The 25,736-nt window shown below is 45.6% G+C and overlaps 1 protein-coding gene across 2 annotated transcripts; it reads right to left on the reverse strand.

Annotated features, from left to right (window-relative positions):
- Nucleotides 1–1,698: 1,698 nt before the first annotated feature.
- N4bp2l1 (NEDD4 binding protein 2 like 1) lies at nt 1,699–25,602 on the reverse strand. 2 transcript variants are annotated; one of them, XM_031338841.1, is made up of 5 exons: nt 25,066–25,531; nt 6,730–6,857; nt 6,344–6,432; nt 4,036–4,112; nt 1,699–3,032 (listed from the first exon to the last, which is right to left on the reverse strand). In XM_031338841.1, exons 1-5 carry the CDS (start codon nt 25,236–25,238, stop codon nt 2,789–2,791), a joined length of 711 nt encoding a protein of 236 aa, XP_031194701.1. In that variant the 5' UTR covers nt 25,239–25,531; the 3' UTR covers nt 1,699–2,788. The 2 variants fall into 2 exon arrangements, with proteins under 2 accessions (XP_031194701.1, XP_031194702.1); XM_031338842.1 differs by lacking the exons at nt 1,699–3,032; nt 4,036–4,112; nt 6,344–6,432; nt 6,730–6,857 and adding an exon at nt 18,796–19,713 and having other exon boundaries at nt 25,066–25,602.
- Between the last annotated feature and the right edge of the window lie 134 nt (nt 25,603–25,736).

A 25,736-nucleotide genomic window follows, 5' to 3' on the forward strand; every position in this document is an offset into this window, starting at 1 on the left:
TTCTGTGGTCCCAATGTAATCTCTCAAGTTATTCTAGCTAGAAATCTAGTCAGGCATAATGACACACACCTGTCTTCCCAGCTCGTGGGAAGTAGAGAGTGGAGTCTGGGTCATCCTTCCTACACAGAAGGTTCAAGGCGGCCTGTTATGAAGTCCTTCCCTGACCACAGCCCCATCAGCAAGTAGATGCTCTCACTGAATAAGAATGTTCTACTCTTAGTGATTTTAAAATTTTGTTGACAAGATAATTTGGACTTCATGTCCTAATCATTGTCCTGGAAACCCAACCTAGAGCAGAGTAAACAAGTCTTACATAATGGGAATTATGCTATTTATAAAATTTAACTTTTTATTTTGTTTTTCTAGACAGGGTTTCTCTGTGTAGCCTTGGCTGTCCTAGAATTCACTCTATAGACCAGACTGGCCTTAAACTCAGAGATCCACCTGCTTCTGCCTCTCAAGTACTGGGATCAAAGGTGTGAGCCACCACCACCAAGCTGATAGTTAACCTTTTTTCTTGTGAATCCTGTCAAAAGTGCTGTTCTATTCGCCATTCTCTCAGGCCACCAGCCTCAGACACCTTTTACACAAACCACAAACATCCACAATGCATGAACAAAGTATGAAACTTTGCTGCGTGTGCATATTTTCCTTCTTAAAGTGACAGTGGTTAAAGCCAACTGTGTTTACTATATGATCCCCCGAATGAATGGCAAAAGCATTTGGTGTTATTTATTCTTAATGAGAGCCTTTGGTTCCAGAGCACTCAGCTATCTCTAGGAATACTGCAAGTGGAGCTATTGTAATGCAAGTCAGTGATGGCTGTTCAAAGGGTCTGTTAAGTCAGAAGCTGGAGGAGTTGAAAGGAAAAGTATGTATTGCTTTTCAATACGTACTTGGTGGCATTTAATGAGTTGTTTTTTGGGATAAGTTTGGTGGTGTTTAATCAGTTTTATGCTTCCACATCAAGTATTTTGGTATTTCCATGTAGGAGAGAGACAGTTGGGCAGGAGGCTTTGAGAGCTTTGAGAAGGCTCTGGACCCAAAGCCAAAGCCTTTTATTGTGGTCTTCAGTCTCAGCTCAGGCAAACTAAAGCTCTGAGAGCCAACTAGCCACATCAGGGAACGTGGATCTGGTCCTTTGGCTGCACATGTAGAACCAGAGAAGGGAATTCTGTTTGGGCTCTGACCCTTCTTCCCTCTGCCAACTTAGACACACGAAGCCATCTATACCAGAATCATCCTGCAGGCACTGTACAGGCTGATTCCAACAATTACTTGGGCCTGGCAGGTGGAAAACTAAATGAATTGCTACAGGATTGCCATGTGCAAAGTTAGAATGGCAGATTCATCCCAGTTTACTATGAGACTCATCATCTGGGCTTTCTGTTTTTAAGTGTTACTTATTATTAGTGTTATTTTTATATATCATAACTTATTACTAAGACACCAATTTGGAAAATGTTAAGAAAGTGTGTTGCTTATTGTCACAAAGATGTTGAGTGGAGTCCAACAGTGTTGATAATAGTGTGGCAGGTAGGCCTTCTAATGTGTGGCTTTCATTCCTCCCAGTTACAATGATTCAAGTATAAGCCTATTATATATCCAAAGGTTATTTTATGATTGAAATCCTTGGGTTTTGGTAAATGTTTTGTTGTTAAACAAAAAAAATGAATTCAATGGAAAACCCAGTATAAATTCAATACCATATACAATTTAATAACCATAAAAGCACCATTATATAAGACACTTAAAATAATATCTCACAAAACATTAGAAAGAAGCTGTTGGCCAAAAATAAATAGAGCATACATCTCACATGGTCATCTCACATGGTCTTCTCACAGTCTCGTACCAATGAGTCTGATTCCAGCCTGCTGGGATTTAATTTGGGCTCATACATCCATAATTGATATGAGGGCCATTCCACAGTTTACTATCTCAACACCACATAAAACAGTCAGACTGCATCTCGGTGGGCATGGCTTTCATATCTCCTTGTATGACCTACACCCTGGCTGCTTCCTTGCTTTGCACTACTAAACATCTGGATTACTAACTAATAACACATTACAGGCATCATTTTAGAAATCACTTGATGATTCTTAAAAACAGGTGTTTTGCGAAAGCATTTATTTATACTGTTGGGCTACAAGCTAGAGGGAGGAGTTTGTCCTGACTGCTGTCTGCAGGGTCTGACTATAATGGTACTGATTCTTCTTAGTTGCTTTTGTTACTAAGAATTCACAGGCATTTTTAAAAGTGACACATCATTAAAATGATACCTTGAAGGACTACATTCCCTTCTGCGCATTAGGTCTAAAAGAAAATCAGTGCCATTAGAGTGCCGGCTCAGGTCTCTGGAAGCAGATGGATCATCAGAGCAGCAGTGGCACTAAGCTGCTTCCTGCCTCTGCCTCCCTCACGTCTCCAGCTCTATAGGGAAGATGGTGGTACTGTAGCCTATAGAAATGTACTAGTAACATCTTGTTATTCATTACTCTATGCAACTAGTTGATAATCTTGGATTTCAGTTTCAAATCAATTCTATCCCTGGAGAAAGACCCTTGACTCCTCAGCAGATTCCCAGCATCAGACCATGCATATGGGTGCACGCTGACAACACTTGTTGGAGATAATGAATATAATGACCTCTGTTCAGAAACTTCTGGGCTTGATTATTTACATTGGAATTAGAGCTCTGGCTAAAACTGAACAAAGAATAAATACCAAAACTTGAAGTAGAAACTTTCTCTAGGAAAATTCTGCAGTGGCTGTGCACAGACCGTTAATATCCCTGGTTGTGGCCACCCCTTCTGTAGCTCTCATTGGAGTTGTTAGCCCTCCGGTTGGGGAGCTCTCTGTAGGTGGTCCAGTACCCAGAGCCACTGGACGGTGTGCTGTTCCTGTCCTGGTTTCTGTTCGCTCTGCTTGGCTTTTCTGCATGAAGGACACTGTGAAAGGTAACATTGTATTCATACTGTTCTTTCATTCGGTGTATTTTTTCTCTTGGGACCCCATGGATGTTTCTTCTACATAGAAAATAGGGGGAAAAAAACCCACAAGTCTTAAGTTAAGGCAGTCTATCAAAATAAGTAACTTACATTACATACAAATCCTGCATTGCATGGCTACTGCTCTGCCTCAGGATCCCAGGCAGAAGCATGTCAGATTGTTGAGGTACTTTTCCAGCTCTACTACTGTTTCTCATGCTACCCCGCACACCCACAAAAAGCCTAGGGCTAGCTTTAGAAAGGCCTTTCTAAAAGAAGGCTTTAGACCTTTGTAAAGAAAGGCTAAGTGATGTTGACTTTGAACAAACACAGCAAGATATAACTCATGCATTTAGTGATCTGCTGGTTGATGACACGAATACATCTATTTATCTGTTTGGATCAGTTGATCTGATATCATTAAATGATGCTTACTAAAACAATCTTAAATTCTGGAGGGCACAAATACCAGTTGGGGATATGGTTAGAAATTCAATTGCCAAGATTTCAATTACAGACTAGAATTCCTGAGCCATGTCAGATTTACCAACCAGGCAATTATGGGGATGACCATAGACTTGCTTTAGAAATATTCTGCTTCTTTTTGGACATTTGGCATCAGGTAACACGGAGTGTGGTTATCAGAAGTCGTGCATTAAAAACCAAGTTACTATTTGGACACGTGTTGCTGAATAAATCAAAGCAGCAGGAATGTGTCACGTTCTGTTTAACATCCAAAGATCTTGTCCCATGCAGAGTAATTGCCTTAAATGCTCATCAATGAGGAAGCAACTGAGCACAAAGTTAAGTGTGTCCTTCTAAAGGACCAGGTCCAAGCCAAGGATTAGCATTTAGCATCATGGTAGACATCTGGCTCAAAACTAAGGGCCTCGCATTAATAGTTCCAAAGTTATCAGTTTCTAAGAATTACCATTGGTCTGAAAACTAGTCCATTTCCAGCCTGCAAAGATGCTTTTGCTCGCTCTGAAATTCCTGAAAGCAACAGGATACAGAATAAAGAACTAGGAAAACAAAGAGGTACCTTGCTAACTCTTGAACGTTGAATTTCCAGCGAGTGTCGGGTTCTCGGAATATAACTTCATAGTTATTCTCAAGGGCCTGATTTTTCAGAAGCACATAAGACAGTGAAGACATGGCATGTAGACTTGGGGATGTTCACATTCCACTTATCATTCACCACAGTCTGGTCTAAATGCCCCCAGTTTACAAATCATCCAGACCCCGAATCTCTCTCCTGCATTTCATCCCCATACCTAGTCTCTCCCATTGTGTTAGTATGTGTCTCAGTGTCAAAAAGGATCGGTTTTACCTAGTAGGAACCTGAACATCCTTGAGGATGGCTTACTGAGCTTGCAATGAAATGTCCCAAACATAGATGTGAACAGTGAACCTGGGGAACTCCTAAAGCCACTCCCATGATTATCTTGGATTTACCTCCTCCTACCTCAGTTTGTAACTGAAAGCGCCACTTAGGAAATAAGAGTGATCTCCACCTGTTTTATATACTGTTTCCAGCAAATCCTGCTCTGCAGTGCTTGGCCCAATGCCCTGGGCCCCATTTCTGTGAGTTTAGAAAATGAGTAAGGCTCTCGTGTAAAACACCTGCATGTTCTTTGCATCCGTAAGCTGACCACTTCGTTCAAACAACCCTCTGCTATCACTAGTGCTCGATGTGTTAGAAAACAGAATTAAATGAGCTAAGCTGAGGGATTTCCTCCTCGGGCAGCATGCATAAGCTGTAGTGAGCTGTTACACCAGAGGGGTTACAGTTAGTATTACACGAATCAAAGTAGTCAAGAGAGAATGTTCTCCTCCCACCCAAAAAGGATGCTTGAGGTAGCAGATGATCTAAGTATCCTGACTCAGGCATGAACACATCCACCAAGGTGCCCCCTGCACTCCTCAAATATGTAAGATCATTATTATTTATCAACTAATAAATACATTTAAATACTTAAGTTTCCTCTTCAACCTTTGGATGGGTGGTTCTATTCAGGAAATAATTCAACTGTCACATTGTAAGAACAGCTAATGACTGGGTCTCATTAACTGCTGTGCGTGGCTAGTACCCAAAACTGAGAAGTGAAAGGACTTCCTGGAAGCCACTGCCCGATGTTCCTTAATACTAGTTTGGGCTGCGCCTGAGTCAGCAGCTCTTCATGGCTCCACTTGCCTCATGTGGCCTTGAATGTGAACTCATCCAAGCTGTACCCCCTGGGCCTGAGCAGAACTGACAGGAAGGCATCAGTAGACAGAAGCACACCTATCTATATGCTATTTTGCCTAAATGTGGGGGGAAAAAAATCTTTCAACTTCCAGAAGCTCTGTGGAAGAGACCTCACAACATACTAGGGGCCATGTGTAACTCAAGAAGCTGTCTGCCTCTTGCTCTTTTATATGTCGAATGAAAACTTGTTAGCATCAGATACAAACAGTCTGAAAAGATCAGAATGGACCGGAGTAATGTGTTGATATTTGTATTCTACTGCCTTAATAGCTTCACACTGTTAATCCTAAATCTGTCCATAAACTAAGAAATCCTGTCGCCCTGGAACTCTCAGCAAAAGAGTGCTGAAATCTCCAGCCTACAGCAGGTAGATCTGACTCACTGGAACCCACAGCCCTGCCAGTGCATTCTCTAGTTTGTATCTCCATGCAAGTCAGTGGATGCTCCCCTGAACAGAAAATAGCCACGACTGAAGAGCTAGCAAGGAGACAAACAGAGGCAGACAGATCTCTATGAGTTCGAGGCCAGCCTGCTCCACATAGTGAGTTCTAGGACAGCCAGGGCTACATAGTGAGATCTTGTCTCAAAAAGAGAAAGAAAGGAAGGAAAGAAAGAAAAAAAGGGAGGGAGGGAAAGAAAAGAGAAAGGAAGAGCTGGGCAGTGGTGGCACATGCCTTTAATCCTAGCACTTGAGAGGCAGAGGCAGACAGATTTCTGAGTTCGAGGACAGCCAGGGCTACACAGAGAAACCCTGTCTCGAAAAAAACCAGAAAAACAAACAAAAAAGATTTATAAAAAGAAAGAAAGAAAAGGAAGGAGGGAAGAAGAGAAAGGAAGGAAGGAAGGAAGGAAGGAAAATATCTACCAAGGACTCAGACCAAGTACTGCTATTTATGGAAGACCATCAGAAGTAAAGTGGCCACTCAGCAACTGAAGAGCAGAGAAAGCCCAAGACAACATTTCCAACTTTACTGGCTCCTTGCAAGAACTACCATTAGTGAATGTGAAATCATGGAAGACTAGAAAAAGAGGAAAGAACCCAGGCTTCAACTTTCTCATAAAATGTCCATAACTGAGAATTCAGAATGATACTTCTCCCTACCATGACAGCATAGGGCTTCATTTCCCAGGCGTGCAGGTTGGTGTTATCAATAATAATGGGGGATATGCCATTCCGCATTGCTTTCCTTGCTGTAACACAATGCAACACAATAGTAAGCAACATGCAGCATCATCCACATTATTGTTACTGTCGTTACAGGAGGCCCTCCTCACACAGTTAAATGCTACCTAGTGCTGAACCATTATCAGAGGGTTTCCGTTTGCTGGAATCTACAGGGGTTAAGCCCTGCCATTCTGTAGGGTAGAAAAACATCAGAGCTTTTGGTTAAAGCTCCTTCCATGAAATGTATTCATTTTGAAGCTGCTACAATTTACATGCATAAGACCCCTCTGCCCCCTCCTCAGGTTTGGAAAGGAATTTGTCACCTCTTTTCTGGTTCCACTCATGAGCTTCCTCCAAGAAGTTGGGGTTGAACTCATAGGCGCCATCTTCCCTGAAGAAGAAGTCATCGGTGCTGAAAATCAGGGCTCTAGGGTAGTCGTGCTGCAACTGTCTGCAAAGTGGAGAAACAGAAAAGGGATTCTCCCATTACCAAAGGATAGTTCCTTCTATTGTTAGCAGCAGATAATAATTCTGAGATCTCCACGTTTTGAATTTTCAACTTCACTTAAAGGGAGAACCAATTATCTCCGGAAGTCATCACTCCTCAACAGGAGGCAGGAGGCCAAGAGGCCGCTGTGCATGTTGCCAACTCTTAAAAGTGAGAGGTCACTGGTCACGGCCACTGCCTCCTGCAGCAACCAGGGTCGACTAAAATTCTAAGGCTAAGTCGAAGGCATGGTGACTGTTTCCTGGTGGACATCAGTTACCAGGGCCACTCCTCTCCGAGACAGTAGTGCCCTCCCACACCCCACCCGTAGGGCACCATGCGCCCAGGCTGCAGCCCTTCCCTTGGCCCCTAAACTCTTACCTGTCCTGGGTCCCATTCCTCGGAGCTCTGATCTCTGTAAGGACCCATCTGAGCAACTAGTTCTTGCTGAGGTATGAAATGTGGATAAAGGAGATGTGTGTGAGCTACCCTCTGAGTTCTAACAATACCTAAACCAGTGGGAAAAAGCACAAGAGAAGGAGAGAGGTGAACCCAATGGTGCCCCTATGCCTTCTTAACCCTACCACTCTGGGCCGACCGAAATATGAAAATGTCACAGAAAACAAATAACATCACAGAGAGCGCCTTTATGCCAAACAGAGAGGGGAGTTTAGGTCTGCAGGAAAGAATTTCAAAAGAGATGCTTCGATTTGGGGTTGCATCATATCTTTGAGCAGGTACTATCAAATCAGAGAGTGACCTGGGTCAGTACTGAACAGCCTCCTTGTAATAAGAAACAAAAACAAAAACAACAACAAAAAAAAAACAATAACAACAAGAACAAAAAAAAAAACAGAGAAGCTTATTATCTGGCGATGCATGCCCTGCATCCCAACAGATTCTGCTAGTGAGTGGAATCCACTCCTACTGTTGTGTGGAGAGTGAAAAGGGCAGAAATACAAAGGGCAAAGCACGCCATTTTAGTTTCTGCTCTCAGTAGAGATGGAGGTAGGTTATTTTATATGGAGCTGTAGAGCTGGGCTCCACCCTCAAGCTTCCACTGCAGCCACCATGAACCTGTCTGCCTGAGCTTGTCTTCTCGATTCTAAGACACAGAGGACAATGGGAAGGACTGGAGGGACAGCACTTTGTAAAGGGTGAGGTGCTCAGCAAACCTGAGGGTCAGTAATAACTTACCAACCCAGCCTGCCGACAGGACCCCAGCACAGTGCACCTGAATGCTCGGGCTTTCTAGGTGTTGCAGTGGATGTGAGAGGGCAAAGGGTAAGAGCTTCTGCTTTGACTTGTCAGTACATACACAATCCAGAGACAGAAAACAAGCATCTCTACCTGCATTCTTCTGAGGGCGTGACAGCAGAGTTGGGGAAGAAAAACGACAAAGTAAATGCATTTTGTTACAGTCTGTGGCGGCGCACAGGGAATCCAAGGGACACCTTGATTTTAACAGTAACTTGACTGTCCTTGGTAGACTTGTGAGAACATGTGGGCATACATTTCACTTTATTGTTTATCTTTATTTATCTATTTGTGGACCATCTGCACACGGACCCATGGAGTCCAGAAGAAGGCATCAGATCTCCTGGAGCTGGAATTACAGATAGTTGTGAGCCACCATGTGGTTGCTGGGAATCAAGGGTTAAGAGAAGCAAGTGCTCTTAACCGCTGATCCATCTCTTCAGCTCAGAGATAAAAATTTCCTTATCAAAGGAATAGGAACAATTAGCCAACTTATTAAACCTTGATTGACAATTTCCAGACACCAAGTATTACACTAAGGGTTACGGCACAAAAACTAAAGTAGTTACTTTCAAGACTGGATGCGCTGACTAAGTAAGGGACCAGGCCTCCTGCACAGTTTGTGTGACCCACATAGGACAAGCTGTACTAACAAAGCACAAACAATTTGGGCCAGAAACATCAACAGTTTGATAAGCGAGGCATTGCAAAAGAGCTAACATTTGACTTGGACCGTGAGGGTTGAGGAAACTTTCCCTCTTGTGAAAGGGGTAAGGGAAGGCAGGAGTGACACGCCAGGGCAAATAAATAAAGGCATGGATAGTTTCATTATAGTAAGTCATCAGAAATGCTGCATGCAAAGAGGAATTTGGCAAACTGGAAGCAGTCCAGAGTGTGACCACAAAACATGGAAACCATGCTAGAGTATCATAGATCATCCAAGTGGACACGTTTATGGTAAAGAGACCAAAAACCAATTCATGGCAGTTCTCACATACAGAAAGTCTGTTTATGGAAGGGGGAGGGAACTGGCTTGGGAGTCACAGCGTGCTGTGGGCTGGCTTTGACTGGCTCTGAGTCTCCAGATCCCTGGGCAGGAGGGCAGGAGTGGACACCATACTGCGTCAGACAAAGTGAATTAGTCTGCTCTCATGCACTAGCAGGATAGAAATCAGTTTCAAGTTCTTGAAGGAATTAGGAACACAGGAAATATGGCAAATGCTAAGTCACCCACAGGTATGGAAAATGGTGGGAGATGGGAGAAGTCGCCCAAGGGCTGAGGACGACAAAGGTTCTGTCTCCACAGAGAACATTCACACAGCTGAAAAGGTCAAACAATGCCCTGACCTCCAAAGCAAACAGTGACAGAAGCCCCGTAGAGTGAGGGGGTCGTGTGGGAAGCCATTTCATAGATGGCTATTTTCAGTTTTGCTGAGTGATATAGATATTGGTCAACACGCTCAAGTTTCCAGTTATTTCATAAATATGACTTGTTCTAATAAAATCTACCATTCAAATGGAAGTAATTTCTCCTGTATCTCTCCTGTGCGCTAAGTGACTGTTGAAACCAAGGCTTATTTTCTTTTGGACCCCCTATCTACTGTCCCTTCTAGACTGGGCTTCACCTGTCTTCTGTCACTGACCTTTTGTAGGTATGGTTTGTTGAGCCTTTTCAGAGATGAGTTTGTCTTTCCATGTGTAATCCTTATGGACTCCTGTCTGGCTCTTGATGGCTTACACTATGGACAGAAGTTTAAGTCTCTAAGGTTTTCTCTAGGTGGGCTTGAAGACATGCCGTTTGCTGCTCACTTTATTTGCTTCTTAGTCCCTCCTATACAACACACAAAACAGAACACTGCTGGCCTTTCTGACTCAAAGTGAAACTGCTCAGGCCCACCACAGGGCATCATGGGCTCTCCATTCCTGAGGCACACGTGATCGTGGGCTCCACAGTGCTCCCAGCAGACTAGCAGAGTGCCCTTCACCAGTGTGCTGCCAGTCTGCTTTTCCCTTTGCTCTGTCCCTTTAAACTTTTTTCTTTTTTACTTCTACCTAAAAATGTCAAATTAGCACCAAAAGCCGTAGCAACATCATGAAAATTGAAGACAGTAGAAACACTAGCAAAGCAGAGGTGATTAAGTGACAGTGTTTGGACTGTGAACCTTAAGTGTGAGCAATAAAGATCATTGCCCTAGCTTCAGAGATGAGGGCTATGCCTCAGCACTAACCTTCTCTATGGTGGTCAGGAGCCACACACGTTAGGGCAACTGAGCAAATGAAGAAGAGGGAGAAAATAGACGCCGGGCGGTGGTGGCGCACACCTTCTTTAATCCCAGCACTTGGGAGGCAGAGGCAGGTGGGTTTCTGAGTTCGAGGCCAGCCTAGTCTACAGAGTGAGTTCCAGGACAGCCAGGGCTTACAGAGAAACCCTGTCTCAAAAAACCGAAAAAGAAAAAAAAGAAAATAGACAATCACTCGATGTAGCTTCCCCTCCTCCACTGCCCCTCTCCCAATTCACTAAAATTATGAAAGAAACTCAAGTGCTAATCCGTATTTCCTAACTTACTCTCCCATGATGGTTTAGCCATCAGGAACTATGGCATGGTGGGTACCTATCAGCTGGGGACCTGCTGGCTAAGAAGGCCCAATGTTACTTTGCAAGTCTCCCGTGTACCTCTGACTTTACATTTTCGATAAGTGTTGGTAGACAGATCTCTCTATTCATGACCCAGCTTGGGTGATTGCCTGCCCTAGTTCTGCACATTGAACATCCTTTCAGTAAGCTCTCCCTAGAACTGAACTGTTTGGGTCAGGAGCTGAAAAGATCCACAATCCTCTCTGGTCACCATGTCCCTTAAATTTCATTTCCTCTGCCTTTCCCTTCTTTAGTTTGCTCCTGGACCTTTTTTTCTGCCCACAACTTCTCATTAGAAAATGTGATGTACAATGGGGGAAACACAGAGCAATGAACATTGCCTAGCCTCTGTCTACAGTCACCAGATTGTCATATTTGGTCTCAATGATTCTGTCCCTTCAAGGATCTTTACTCCTGGGTTCCTTCTCTGCCAACATTCTTCTAGGTAAGCATGATGCTTGAAATCATGTCATAAAGATTTCAAAATTTCCTCTCACCGTCTCATAATTTAAAATTACTTTAATTCATTTTATATTTAAATATTTAAAAATGTCTCTTACGGTTCCCCAAATGATCTTCATTCATTCCAAGTGCTATCTTTGGTCATTCCGTGCCTTTGGTGTCTTTCATCTAAAACTGTCCCCGTGTCTCTCTCTTTCCGGAAGGGTCTGGTTGTTTGCTCAGGATCTGGTCCAGACTAAACCTTGTTGGAAGGGTGTTTTGGAGGAGAGATGTTTTTCCTGATCTCATGTGACACCCACCCAGTGTGCCCATGCAGACACTCGGCTAAACATCCGGGTCATCGAGTCTTCCACTGTGAAATAAGCTCATTGGCTGGCTTAGTGATGATGCTAATGTGCGAACCCGGGAACATGTGACTGTCCTGGCTTCCAGCAGCTTTCCCTGTGCATCTGACGCCTCGAGATCCCGCCAGTCTTATGTTTCTCATTTGAAATTCTTGTCATGTCTTCTAGGTAGAATTGTTTTATAAAGAGCCTCCGCTCTTCTCTTTTCATAATCTTTATCTTTATTTGTTTATTTATTGCTATGTAGCTCAAACTACTTTTGCCTCAGCTTCTCAAGTGCCCATCCCATCCTATACTTTGCTTGCTTGCTACAGTAGCTCTGACAGGCTTGAAGTTCACTATGCAGACCAGGATGGCCTCATATTCATGGCCAATCCTCCTGCCCCTGTCTCCCAAACGCTCAGATTCCAGACATGCACCACTGCACAGTCCTCTCATTGTTCTTTTCAATCCTCCAGCTGTCCCGAGTTTAGCTGGTGATATACTTCAAGCTGGCTCCTCTTATGAAAAAGAGGCTCCTGCTTGTGAAAAGTATCTTTTTTTGCCTAATTAGCAAAGATATACATTGAAACATTAAAGTGATAAAAAGTAAGGGTAGGCTCCTGTATTCCTCCATCTAAAAATAGTTTCTAACATTTGGTCTTATGTAGAACAAAAAAAAAATCTTTAAATCCTCTATTAACTGTGTGTATTTATGCCCATGTGTGAGGTCACAGGACAAGGGTCAGGGGTGGTTTCTCTCCCTTCACTATTCCTGTTCAAACTAGGGCCCTAGGGCTTGGTGGCTAGCACCATTACCTAGTCAAATTTTGTTTGTTTGTTTCCTTGCTTGCTTGCTTGCTTGCTTGTTTCATTTCTGAGACAGAGTCTCACTAGGTGGCCTTCACTGGCCATGAACTCACAGAGATCAGCCTGCCTCTGTCTCCCAGATGGCAGCATTAAAGGCATGTGCCACCACACCCAGACTACATCTTTAAAAATTTCACCTTTTGTGTTAAAACAGGAATGTGATATAAATCATACCAAGTGTTCGCCAGCAGTTTTCTTTTTCCATGACAAATTGTTTCTCACCCTATGAGATTATTTTTTTTTCTGTGACATTTCAACGCGTGGCAGCTTACACCTATTCACAGGGAGGTGCCACAGTTTACTGAAGAATTGCCTCTTGACTACCCAATGTGCTACTCTTGCTGCCTCCTGTGTGTTGATCAGAGGCTCCACATCAGGAAGTTCATCTTACCGAATGTCACTTTCCTATAGGATAGAACAATGGCTTTTTGACGTTGTTTACGGGAATCTCTAGATTGATAAAGGTTAAGTCTTTACAAATGTAGCCCTGTCACATAGAGCTTCTTTTATCTTCAAATCTGTGCCTTTGATGGACATCAGAACAGTCTTTCGCACCCAAGATTATGTCAGCATGTCTATATTCTAGTACATGTTCTTCCTTGGTCCATCTAAAATCTTATACACAGTACTGGTTAAGGCTCTAACTTGATTATTTTCTACCTAGGAGCCTGGTTGTCCTGTTGCCTAAGTATCTTACCCTTTCCCATTATTTTTGAAACACTTTTTTTTGTTTGTTTGTTTTTTTTTGAGACAGGGTTTCTCTGTGTAGCCCTGGCTGTCCTGGAACTCACTCTGTAGACCAGGCTGGCCTCAAACGCAGAAATCCACCTACCTGCCTCTGCCTCCCAAGTGCTGGGATTAAAGATGTGTGCTACCACTGCCTGGCACAACAATATTTTTATTATATTCAGTGGTGACAATATTTCCTTTATAAAATTTATACTTTTACTTTTTAATTGTTGTTGTTGCAGAAGTGCCTCTGAACGATGTCAATGAAAAACATCTCCTTCTTGCTCCATGATGGTTTCAGCAACTTTCCCAGAGTGGTCAGCAGGAGACAGACCTTGGTGTGTCTGAGTTCTCCTTAAACTTTGTAACACTTTTATGAAGTAAATAAGAGTTCCTACAGTTTGCAGATAATGAAACTGCTGCTTGGAGAGATTAAACGGCTGGCCAGGGTTCAGAGTTTCCAAGTGGCACTGCCAAAGTGTTCCTTCAGGTCTAGAGAGAACTAGGCTGCATGGCGTCACACTCTGGGTGCTCTCCTAGCTCTGAGAGTGCATCTTAGTGTCACATATAGGCGGCAAGTAGCCACAGTCTGCACGTGTGTGTCTTCACCTGCAGTTACAGTCTGCCTTTTATTATGACACTTCCTTAATTAAAAAGAAAAACCGACGTGTGTATGTGAGTGCCTGGTGTGTGTCTGGCACCATGCTTCTCCCTGATGCCTGTGGAAACCAGAAAAGAGCATCAGGTCCCCTGGCACTGGAATTAGAGATGGTTGTGAGACACCATGTGGTTGCTGCGAATGAACTCAGATTCTCTGCGAGAGCAGCCAGTGCTCTTAACCTCTGAACCACCTCCACCACCGATGATGACATTCTTACACTGAGTTACATCACTGAACTTTGGTCACTTTTCTCAGCAGCCCTGTGCAGCCACCATTCCTAATGGACGTCCCAGTCGCCTTGCAACTCTAGGCTTCACATCTTTGTTCTGCACCACATGAAGAGGAAATAACCCCTGAAGCTGCAGCTTTAAAGCACACACTGCCACACACTCCCGGAAATGACAGCACTGTGACAGCCTTCTCGGGAGATATCTTGGGACCCATTCCTGCCATCACTGCTGCATCTTCAGCTCAAAGATGTCATATGTCACAGGCACTGCATGGCCCATCAATGTCACACTTGTTCTGTGTTACTGTGTGGCTTTCTGCGTTGTGACTCTGCTAACCTATGCCTCCAAAGAACTCTATAGCTCCAAAGTTTACCTTTGAGTCTTTAAAACACACACATGCACACACACACACACACACACACACACACACACGATCACCCCCCCACACACACACACAAGCTCTCTCCCTACTCCTCAGCCCCGACACATACGTTCTTTTTCTTTGTAACCTGCTTTTCGGTCAACACCCTTCCTCAGAGCCCTCATTCTTCTTTCTGCTTCTAGAGAATCTTGCAACATAAACAAAGAGTTCAACCCCGAGGTGGCGAGGGCAAGACTGTGACCCTGTGGACCGTCCACCCAGGGCTGTTCATCAGCACCTGTTGGTTCTGGGGCTCAGTGCAGCCAGTGGCCTGCTTTAACCCTGGTGCCCCTGGGTTCCTCCTGGGCTCCCCCTGGGCTTCCCTCCTACTCTGCACAGCACCTTCCTAGAATCACAGGATTAATTCCCTTCCATTGCACACTTATTTCCCTGCCGCTAGCGTATTAGGTCTACCCAGGCAGGATCATTTTTTTTCACTAGTGCTTTCCAAGTACCTAGAGCACTGCCTGAAATGAGTGGAGAGATGGAGTGTTGCATGTTTTAGATCTCTTCATGTTGATACACAGGCTAGGTTCACCCCCTGTGACTCCATTATCCACAATATAAAACTAACAAACCAAAAAAAAAAAAAAACCTAACCTTAGAAGCTGTATGCCAATTGCTATCCTATGGCTTTTTACTTCCTGTATAATGCTCAAGTAGAAGGGCTGGAGAGATGGCTCAGTGGTTAAGAGCACCAGCTGCTCTTCCAGAGGACCTGAGATCAATTCCCAGCAACCATATGGTGGCTCACAACCATCTGTAATGGTATCTGATGCCCTCTTCTGGTGTGTCTGAAGTCAGTGACAGTGTACTCACATCTATAAAGCAAGCAAACAAACAAACCCAGGCTCTGATCCCAGAGTCCCACACTAAACCTGTAGATCAGAATGTTAAAGATAAAACACAGCCCATCAATTTCTAGCATTCTCTATAGACACTTGGGGTGCTCGAAGTGATGCCTGTCATGACAAAACTCCAACGGCTGATCTCCTGTGCACATTTTGGGTTAACCTGGGGTGCACATTTCAAGTGCACTACCTCTGAGGGGCTTTGGGATTTTTATTTTGTTTGTGTGGGATGTTTATCATGGTAAAGACGTTGCACTCTGAAATTATCCTTTTCCTCCAGGACAGAATACATGCTCCCTGAAGGCTGAGTTTCTGTGTCGTGTCTGGCACTCTTATTTCAAGAACAGATGCCAGCAACACAGGACATAACAGATATACAATTTATTTTCATTTTATGTTCACTGGTGTTTTGCCTGCATGTATGTCTGTGTAAGGGTGTCAGAAACCCTGGAACTCCAGTTACTACAGATGGTTGTGAGCTGCCATGTAGGTGCTGGGAATCGAACCCCGATCCTCTGGGAACACAGCCAGTGCTCTTAACCGCTGAGCCATCTCTCCAGCCCTGAGGGATGGCTCTAGAATGCCATGTTCTTTAACTTTGCAAGCTCTTTTCATAGAGTCCTAAACTGTGTGGTACTCTTCTCAAGGTCAGCCTCCAAAAAGGCCTGGAAGTGAGGAGAATTCTACCCAGCACCCAGCAGCTTGAGAGCGGGGAGGAACCCTGGCTGAATAACATATGGGCAGCTTCCTGGGGGCCGGGGTTGCCAACCCCCACATTAGCGCTGAGCCCTGACCTTGGGAGATGGGCCTTGGTCTCCACGATATCTCCCAGCCCATTTCTCAGCACCTCATTAGATAAGCAGCCTTCCACTTCCCAAGAAACCTCTACTGTGTCGAAGCACCACAAAGGCTAGTAACAGTTCCTGGGCTGGCTTATGGCTCACTGTCTCTCACTTCCAAAGCATGCCACATTTCTGGGATCCAACAGCAGATCTCCATACACACAGTGTGAGCCCACCAACCTCTAGTTAAGTTCTTGCTATCTGACCCGTTAACAGCCTGTCATGTCTAGCAATGGGATCTGCTCCCTGCCCCTGTTCTCGGCTCACCAGTCATGTCCGCTTGCTCTCAGAACTCGGGGAAAGAATCAGGAACCAAAGCCCAGGCTTTTAGTTGGTCCAAGAGGGCAGCGGCAAATGGTCACTCTTGGCCTTCGCTTTACTGCGGATCACAGACCTCAGCACTACTACATATTTGATCTCGATTTTTAAATCTATTTTTAATTTAAAGATCAAACAAAGGGGCTGCTTATCAAATGTTTCCATACATTGAAATAACGTAGCGTTCTCTGCATTGAATGGCGTCTGGGATGCGTGGTATAGCCTGCTCTCCTCCTTGTGTATTGTCCACACCACAGGCTCCTTCTCTCACATCTGCTCGCGAGAGCAACCTCTTCTTGCTTTTCTTCTTTCCTCAAAAGTCACACAAGCTTCCATCTCTGAGAAAGTCTCCGGAGTTGCCTTTCGCTAACAATCCATGCAACACCTCTTTAGTGAATTCCTACAAGATGCAGGACTTCTGTTAGAGGCAGAACAGAAAATAAAGACAGTGTTTGTTGGGCTGGAGAGATGGCTCAGCAGTTAAGAGTGCTGACTGGTCTTCCAGAGGTCCTGAGTTCCATTCCCAGCAACCATGTGGTGGCTCGCAACCATGTGTAATGGGATCCATTACCCTCTTCTGGTGCATCTGAAGACAGCGACAGTATACTCATAAACATAAAATAAATAAATAATTCTTTCAAAAAAAAAAAAAGACAGTATTTGTTCAAACAGGATCTCACTAATACAGTCCAGGCTGGCCTCAAACATAGCAATCCTGCTTCAGACTCAGTAAGCGCTGGGACTACAGGTATGTAACTCAGATATAGTTTTATACAGAGATAAAGATGTAGCTTAGAGGGCTGGAGAGATGGCTCAGTGGTTAAGAGCACTGACTTCTCTTCCAGAGGTCCTGAGTTCAATTCCCAGCAACCACATGGTGGCTCACAACCATATGTAATGGGATCTAATGCCCTTTTCTGGTGTGTCTAAAGACAGCTATAGTGTACTCATATAAAATAAATAAATATATCTTTTTAAAAAAAGATGTAGCTTAGATATAGTTTCTGGCTCAAAGAACTTAAATCACATCTCCTGAAACTCACATTCTAATAAAAAGGTATGTTTTCCGGGTAGGGGCATCTGTTTACAAAAAGAGAGTCACAGAGCAAACTAATGTTTCAGAGTCTCCTTCGATAGCAGAAAAAGCCCCTCCTCAACTCTGAAAGACCTCGTTTCTGCACTCATCCTTCATCAGGCAGCTCCCTGACTCTGGGGGCAATGGCTGGAGGAACATTTGCCTCTGAACAGCCCCTGTGAGCCCACCACAAGGTTGGGGCTGGAGAGATGGCTCAGCCACTAAGCACACTTGTTGCTCTTGTATAAGACTTGGGTTCAATTTCCAGCACCTACATGGCAGCTCACAGCCATCTGCAATTCCAGTCCAATCCAATCCAATCCCCTTTTCTGGCCTCTGAGGGCACTGTATGAATATGGTGCATGTTCATACATCCAGGCAAAACAACATAAACATAAAGATAAAAAAATCTTAGGAGCTCCTAGTCACTGTGTGCTAACCCTTTCTCCATGATCCCTTTCCCTGGATCCTTACCTTAATATAATGGAGAGCCTTTCCCACCCTCATTTGTTTCTCACAAGCTCTCCCTAGTTCCACAGGGTTAGGCAGATTTTAGATGACTTGAAGGGATCAAAAATTAACATCTTATTGTGTTTGTGAGAGTCCAAATGGCCCTGAAGAGCACCCTTCTACAGTTAAGTCATAAGCACACTATCACATAAGCTGATCTAGAGACCTGGAAGTTGACATTCCTCTCCAGTACACCATGATCAGTTGAACAACCAACACTTAAAAAGTCTTAATTTCATCTCCTTGTGAAATCCACTAGCAAAAAAAAACTTGGTGATATTTCTAATTAGGAGAAACATCTCTTTTTAATACTGACAATGATAAAAGGTAGATTCTTTACCCTCAGTCTTGAAGTCTGGGTTAAATTAGACCCCTAACAAACAGGGCCTGAAGGGTTTTCTACCACACTTGATGTTTCATAGACTCTTGTCAGGCCACTAGCCTCTTTTATGCTCTGGTTCCGGCCTGGGAATGGAGGTCTGTGGTAGTGTCCTTGCCTGCCGTGTGTGGGGCTCTAGATCTAAGCTCAAATATTGAAAACCGTGGTGGGAGTGGGCTCAGCTGAATGAACACTGCAGAAGCTTCTTAGCCGCCTCCTTAGCCACATCCCTTGGCTTTTCCTGTGAAGGCGCCCTTCTTGACTTCTGCACCTACTTCTACTTCCTCTCAAATGTCCACACCTACAGTACTACAAACCCCCATCAGGTGCTCCTCCCCCATGGCCCCTATGGCCCCAGTTTACATGGTGATGAGATTCCTATACTGTACGGGCCACTTTCCCTAACATGGCCTTTTGTGAGTAATTATAAGACACTATAAACTCCTTATAAAACTCATGTGGCACTTAGTCTCCATTTGTCTAACCTCCAGAGGGAAGTAACGCAAGGACCCACCCTAGTTAGTGAAATTTAGGAAAACCATGAAAAACTGGAAATGCTAGGAACCATTTCCCACAGTGGCCTAAAGGACCAGAGGTCTGAGCTGTCACCTGCCTGCTATTGTATTGCGATGTATAAAAAGTGAAATACTACCAACTCTTGGTCTTGGTCTTCCTCCTGTGGTGGAGAGCCATTGGCTCATCCATGAACCCTGTTCTCAGTGGCTCTGTTCCCATGCCTTTCTCCTCACCTGTTTGTCCCCGCATCTTATTGGACAAGCATTCTTCCAGTCCTGAGATGTGAATGAGGAGAAAGGACAGCCGTTAAGCTGCATCCTTGGAGCCTAACTGAACCCACTAGGGGTTGTGTGTGATGGTGCCAAGAGGGTGAAGGTCACAGAGGGACCAGCATGTGATCAACACTGTGGTGCAAGAACTGGCTTTCACGGGTAGGGAAAGATGAAAATAAATAAGTTCAGGGAACAGACAGAAGAATGAATATGTTTAATTTTTCAAACAAGGCTACTTGAACGAACAGCTGAATAGAATGGCTCCTATTGCAGTTCACAAAGCCACATTAGTTGTATAACCACACAATGGGATATTTTATACACACGTAAAATTAGGACATTCTCATATGTGGTCCAAGCATGAACTTTGGGACGGTATTCTAAGTGAGCCATAGGACAGATACTTATGATCCACATACATGATGCACTTAGACCAGCAAGAACACAGGGGCACCGAGTAACTTGCAGGCTGCAGGAATAAAGGAGAGAGAAGGCTTTACTACCAAGGGGCAACTTCTGTTGAGGAGATTAAATAAAAAAAAAAAAAAAAACAGTAACAGGGGCTGGAGAGATGGCTCAGCAGTTAAGAGCACCAACTGCTCATCCAGAGGTCCTGAGTTCAATTCCCAGCAACCACGTGGTGGCTTACAACCATCTGTAGTGGAATCTGGTGCCCTCTTCTGGTGTGTCTGAAAACAGCACTGGTGTACCCATATACATAAAATAAATACATCTTTAAAAAAGGAAAGAAAGAAAGAAAGAAAGAAAGAAAGAAAGAAAGAAAGAAAGAAAAGAAAATGCAGTGACAATCACGGCATAAATACTGATCTGTACCCTTTAAAGAGGTGAGAATAACCACAGTGGAGACATTAACCAACACACACTCATCTACATGCATGCATGCAGGAACATACACACGCACACAGTTCTGGACCACAAGGCCAAGAGCAAAAAGCTCTCCCAACTTTTACAAGCTTTATTTTATTATTTGTGCGTGTGTGTGTGTGTGTGCATGTGTGACGTACATGTGGCATGGTGTACCACAAAGACTGTGGTGGCCAGAAGACAACCTTATAGTCTCAGTTTTCCTCTCCACCTTTATGTGGGCTCTAGGGACTGAACCCAGGTTTTCAGGCCTACACAGCAAGCACATTAAAGACCTGCTGAGCCATCTCTTGGGCCCCATGTTCAACATTTAATTGTCTCCAAGATCCCGCTTTGGGCCTACCTAGCCTGAGGTTAAGAAAGTTCCCTTTCAGTCAAGCCCAGCAGATCAACGGGCTCTTTCCCATCCCTCACTCTACCCCCTCCTCAAGACCTAGGCAAGACCCACCTCCATGTGGAGGAGACTCTGTCCCTAATGGGCTTTCACCCTCTGACATGGCCCCCTTTAGCCTTGGCACCAAGGCACTGTTCCCTCTGTTGCACCCCACTTGCCTACAGACAGAACTGATTGTTACTTCTTCTTTGTTCCTGCTTGTTACTCTGAAACACCTTCTAGGGCCCCTTCTACAGCCTTACTGAGTGTAAGTCTCAGTAAGCAAGGGAACATGGTCACTGTTGATTAGTGACTAATATCGTGGCTGGCCCTCACAGCCCACAGCGCCTGTGTTTACCATGTTCTCTGTGATCTTCACAATGAATGTATTTGTGGGGTTGGCTCGTGTTAGCAGAGAAGAACCTCAGGTGTTAAAGGAATCAAGATAAAATGCCACAGTTGTTAAAAAAAGTTCATCTCCTCATGAGTTTCCTAGCATATGTCCAACTGGAAATCAACCTATGAGACACTTTTCCACAGGGCAGTGGTAGTACATGCCTTTAATCCTAGCACTTGGGAGGCAGAGACAGGCAGATTTCTAAGTTTGAGGCTAGCCTGGTCTACAGAGTGAGTTCCAGGACAGCCAGGACTACACAGAGAAACCCTGTCTCGGAAAAAAAAAGAGACTTTTCCTTGGGAGAAGGACATAGTTACTCAACTGGGCCTTGATGTTTCACCTTTAAAAAGTTGCCAAGCAGCCGGGTGGTGGTGGTGCACGCCTTTAATCCCAGCATTTGGGAGGCAGAGGCAGGCAGATTTCTCAGTTCAAGGCTAGCCTGGTCTACAGAGTGAGTTCCAGGATAGCCAGGGCTACACAGAGAAACCTTGTCTTGAAAAAAAAAAGTTACCAAGCAGCAGGAGGGAGGGCTCAGCAGTTAGGAGCACTTGTCTACAGTCCTGCTGCTGAAAGGCAGCACCCATGGGTGCCTATTGATTTTCTCACTCAGTTTTGTTTTTTTTTTTTTTTTTTTTTTTTTTTTTTTTTTTTTTTTTGTCTAAGCATCTATACAGATTTCTTTCTTTGAGCATAAAATAGGGTTTGCATGTCTGTGTGTAACTTTCTTAGTCTGTTTTTCATTTTGAAGACAGGATCTCACCTATCCCAAGTTGGTCTTGAACTCACAATGTAGCCAAAGATGACCCTGAACTCCTGATACTCCTGCCACTACTTCTCAAGTGCTGGAATCACTGGTGTGTACCACCACAGCTGCTCTCTGCGGTGCCCAGGATTGAATCCAAGGCTTTGTACATGCCAGGCAAACATTCTATCCACTGAGCTACAGGCTGGGGCCTGTGTATATATTTAAGACAGATGGGTTGGCGAGATGGCTCAGCAGGTAAGAGCAGTGACTGCTCTTCCGAAGGTCCTGAGTTCAAATCCCAGCAACCACATGGTGGCTCACAACCACCCGTAATGAGATCTGACACCCTTTTCTGCTGTGTCTGAAGTCAGCTACAGTGTACTTATGTATAATAATAAAAATTTAAAAAAAAGACAGGCTTTTAATTTCAGGAAAGAATACATTTACAGGTCACATGTGTGTATGTGTTTGTATGTATGTGTGTGCTTCCGTCAAGGACTGCATGACTCATAAGCCAATCTATTTTATATGTACTATTTAATTAATACATTATATTTATTTAAGTTGTCTTACTTTTCTCTGTCACATAAAAAAATATCTCTGATGAACATTTCTCTGTGTCCACACGCTTGTCCAAGCATTTCCTCAGGATGAGTTCCCAGAACTGGAATCATAGTAAGTAGTAACCACCTATCCCCAAATGATGCTTAACTGAAAGCAGATTCTAATGTAGATTTAGAGCACACGCTAGCTAGGGTGCTTCGATGTGGTTAAAATGTTTAAACCTGATAAAACCCAATTTAAAAGGGAAATCTGAAGAATTCAGAAAGATGTTTTCCATATCCCAGCCATTTGGACATAAAGATTCTAGAATATAATGTTGACTTGAAAGACAAGACGTATCCTATTTTTAAAAGAGATTTTTATTAGTTATTTAGTCAAATGAGCTATAAAGTTAAGCAGGAGATGAGCCCATATTTGCAAGAACTAACTTCCTCCAATGTTAAATAAAAAAGTTTTATTTGGTCTGGTTTAAGAAATACATGTCCATTATAGAAAACATGGAAAGCATAGGGAGAGAATGACCCTCAGGATCTTGCAAGTACATGATAACCGCATAGTTTCTCCGTTCTACATGGTGTATTTAAAGCAATCTTCTATTCCTCTCTCCTATCCCCTCCCTGGAAAACACAGTTGGGGAAGGCCTTTCTGTGACTTCCAGACCAGTTCTTACTTGATCTGGGCTGCAACCCACCCTGCTGAACTTCATACATAAACCTATAACCCACCCGGAAAAATGCCAGGCTCCTGAGGACAGAGGCTTACACTGCCTGGCACAGTAGGGGGGCCAAGTCCACGGCATGCCTCCTCCAGATCACAGCCAAGTATGCCTCTGTAACTCAGAGGGCTTGTCAGCCTATCAGTCACCTAGCTAGTGACTACATCTCCAATGAGTGGCAGAGGTTGGCTAGACCAGCTCTTTAGGTCTGGCAACAGGAAGTTATGAGAAAGAGTCCCATTAAACCCTCTAACTTAATCACCTCTTAGCAGTCACAGAGAGGCATAAGGGTGGCTGAAGACAGCAGCTAGCTACTGACGAGGCAGATCTACAGCAGGCTTCTGCTTTCAGGCCAGGGCTCCCCCAATCTGTCCCTACAGGTGTTTAAAGGGATGGTCTCTTGTCCGATGTCTTCTGCTTAGTCAAATATCAAGCAGGAATTAAAATCCTAGAAGTGTAGAAAAGGAGAGACAGAAAGGACCCTTAAAAGACTCCCCAGGGCCAAGTCCTGGCTTTCCAGTGCAGACCCTCGGGGTTCTGCTCTCTTCCCTGTTCTCTGATCCTCACACTACTTCCTCTCTCAGCGTGATTAGAGATGTCATGGCTAAAAGTTACTTCCTTCTCTGACTTTCAGCATGTGATGGATTACAGGCTGGCAAAGTGAAAGTGAGATCGAACAAGATTCGGCATCCTGAAAACAGCCGGTAACAGATGCACCCACTGTGAACTGCTGTATTACAAAGTAACCAAGGGTTACACAAAGTTCTCCGGGGTTCCAAGGAGGCTCTCAACACCACCCAACCTGCCATTGCCAGGAGCTCCCCCCACCCCTCGAAAGAACCTACAGAAGGGTGTCTTAGAAAAGGGTTCCAGTGTGGCCTTCGCAAGTCACCTATCCCTTTAAGATGCAAAGGTAGCAATTTTCTTTAGCTGGATGCTTCTCCTCCACAAATCAGCTAGAATCCCAATACAAATTGTCAGTCCCTTATAGGGCCATGTCAGTTTCCCCATCATCCACATCCAAAAGACTCAGGCCCTCCCCCTATGATCACTACCTGGTGCCATGGAAATCAGCATGTGACCGCGGGCCACCTTGATTCTTCAACGGTTCCGGGGGTCCTAGGGCTAGCCTTATCTGATGAGATGGAAAGCACACAGGTGGCAAGTGACTGCTTCTATCGACTAGTGTGTGCCCAATAATGTTCACGGAGGGTAAGACATGGCCCCTATCTTCAAGTATCTCACAGAAGGAAAAAGCAATCGTGTGCAAACCTAAACGCAGTCACAGAGATGTAAACAGGAGCCAAGGCGCTGAGAAGGGCGGCTTCTACGGCAGGGTGAGGCAGCTGCGAGGGGAGGTAATAGAACCGGTTTTAAAAGGCTAGTGAGATCAGTCGGGCAAAGGGTGGCGGTGGGAAAGCCAGGCAGGAGGGCCAGCATCATCAACCACAGCAAGGAGAGAAACAGTCCAACGTTGCTGGAACGCCAAGTGCAGGGCAGGGAGTGGAGGGCGTTCAGGCTGGAGCGGTGGGCCTAGCAAGGTGCAGCAGGCAGCAAGCCCGCGCAGTTCTCTCTGCTCGGGTACCCGGAGGGCCGCTTACGCAATTCGCAAGTGAACGAAATTGGGCGCCCGCGGAGAGGCTGTCAGTGACTGTCGGTGGTGGCGCCGCCAGCCCCCCTCCCCAGAGCACCTGTGCGCCTTCGCAGCCGCCAAAGCAGACGCAGGCTGCGCCGATCCACCAGATCTCAAAGCGGCCCCGGCCCCCGGCCCGCAGCGCGGACCCCCGACCCGGACCCCCGAACTCGCTCTGGTGACAGCGCCTGTGGACGCCGCGGCGTCTGCCTGCGCGCAAGCGGGTGGGGAGCGCGTTTCTCTGCAGTCGCCACCAGGATTTCCCGAAGAGCAGTCCCCGCGGGCCTCCCCGACCCGGGGCTGGGGATGAAGGTTGCCCGGGGGGCACCAGGCCGGGCGCGGCGGGGAAGGGCCGGCGGCGTCTGGGGCTTGCGCAAGGCGCAGTGCCGAGGTCCGTCCTCCCGGGCCGGCGCGCGGCAAAGCTCTCGGGCGCGCGGGGCAAGGGCAGGGGCGGCGCGCGGAGCCGCTCGGGGCAGGGGCGCGCGTGGGCGCCAGGCCGCTCTCATTACCTGGCCAGCGTGGTTTTCCCCGAGCCCGGGAGGCCGCGCAGGAGGTAGAGGTGTTTCCTAAAGCTGTGGCGGCGCGGAGGTGGCCCTCGCGCGGGCGGCGGCCGAGGAGGCGGCTGCTGCTGCCGCTGTTGGAGGCTCAGCCTCCCGAACGATTCCAGAAAGCTGTCCTCCATGGGGAGGGGGCTGGCGGCGAGGGCCCTGGGCTCCCTTCCTGAAGTCACGGTCTTGGCCAAAGCTGTTGTTTTTGTGACTCTCCGGCCATGTGATAGATGGAGGGGCGGGCGCTCGGAGCCCAGCCCCTCCTCCCCGGCCCCGCGAACCGCGGGAGGGGGCGTCTCTACCTGCGAGGCCCGGGCGCTGCGAGGCTGACGGCCCGGGAAGCGTGGGTGACGCAGACCCCAGCGCTCCCTCCAGCCCCCCGCTGCCTTCCGCTGCCCTTCCCAAGGGAAGGGGCCTGGCCCCGGGGACACAGTGGGAGGTTTCCCTGCAGTCACTGTGGAAGCCCAGCCCTCTGCTACAGCTCTGCCTCCTCTCATTTCAGACAGGCCTAGACCTTGAAAGTAAATACTTTCCGTTGGAGATTAGAGAATGTGACAAGCGCATCAGAGCAGTCACAGTAAAGGCCATTGTCTCCCCTCCTGCGTGAGCATCATCAGCATCTGGCTGGGGTC

Source organism: Mastomys coucha, unplaced genomic scaffold (genome assembly GCF_008632895.1).
Source record: "Mastomys coucha isolate ucsf_1 unplaced genomic scaffold, UCSF_Mcou_1 pScaffold22, whole genome shotgun sequence".
In the NCBI taxonomy this organism is placed as follows: Eukaryota; Metazoa; Chordata; class Mammalia; order Rodentia; family Muridae; genus Mastomys; species Mastomys coucha.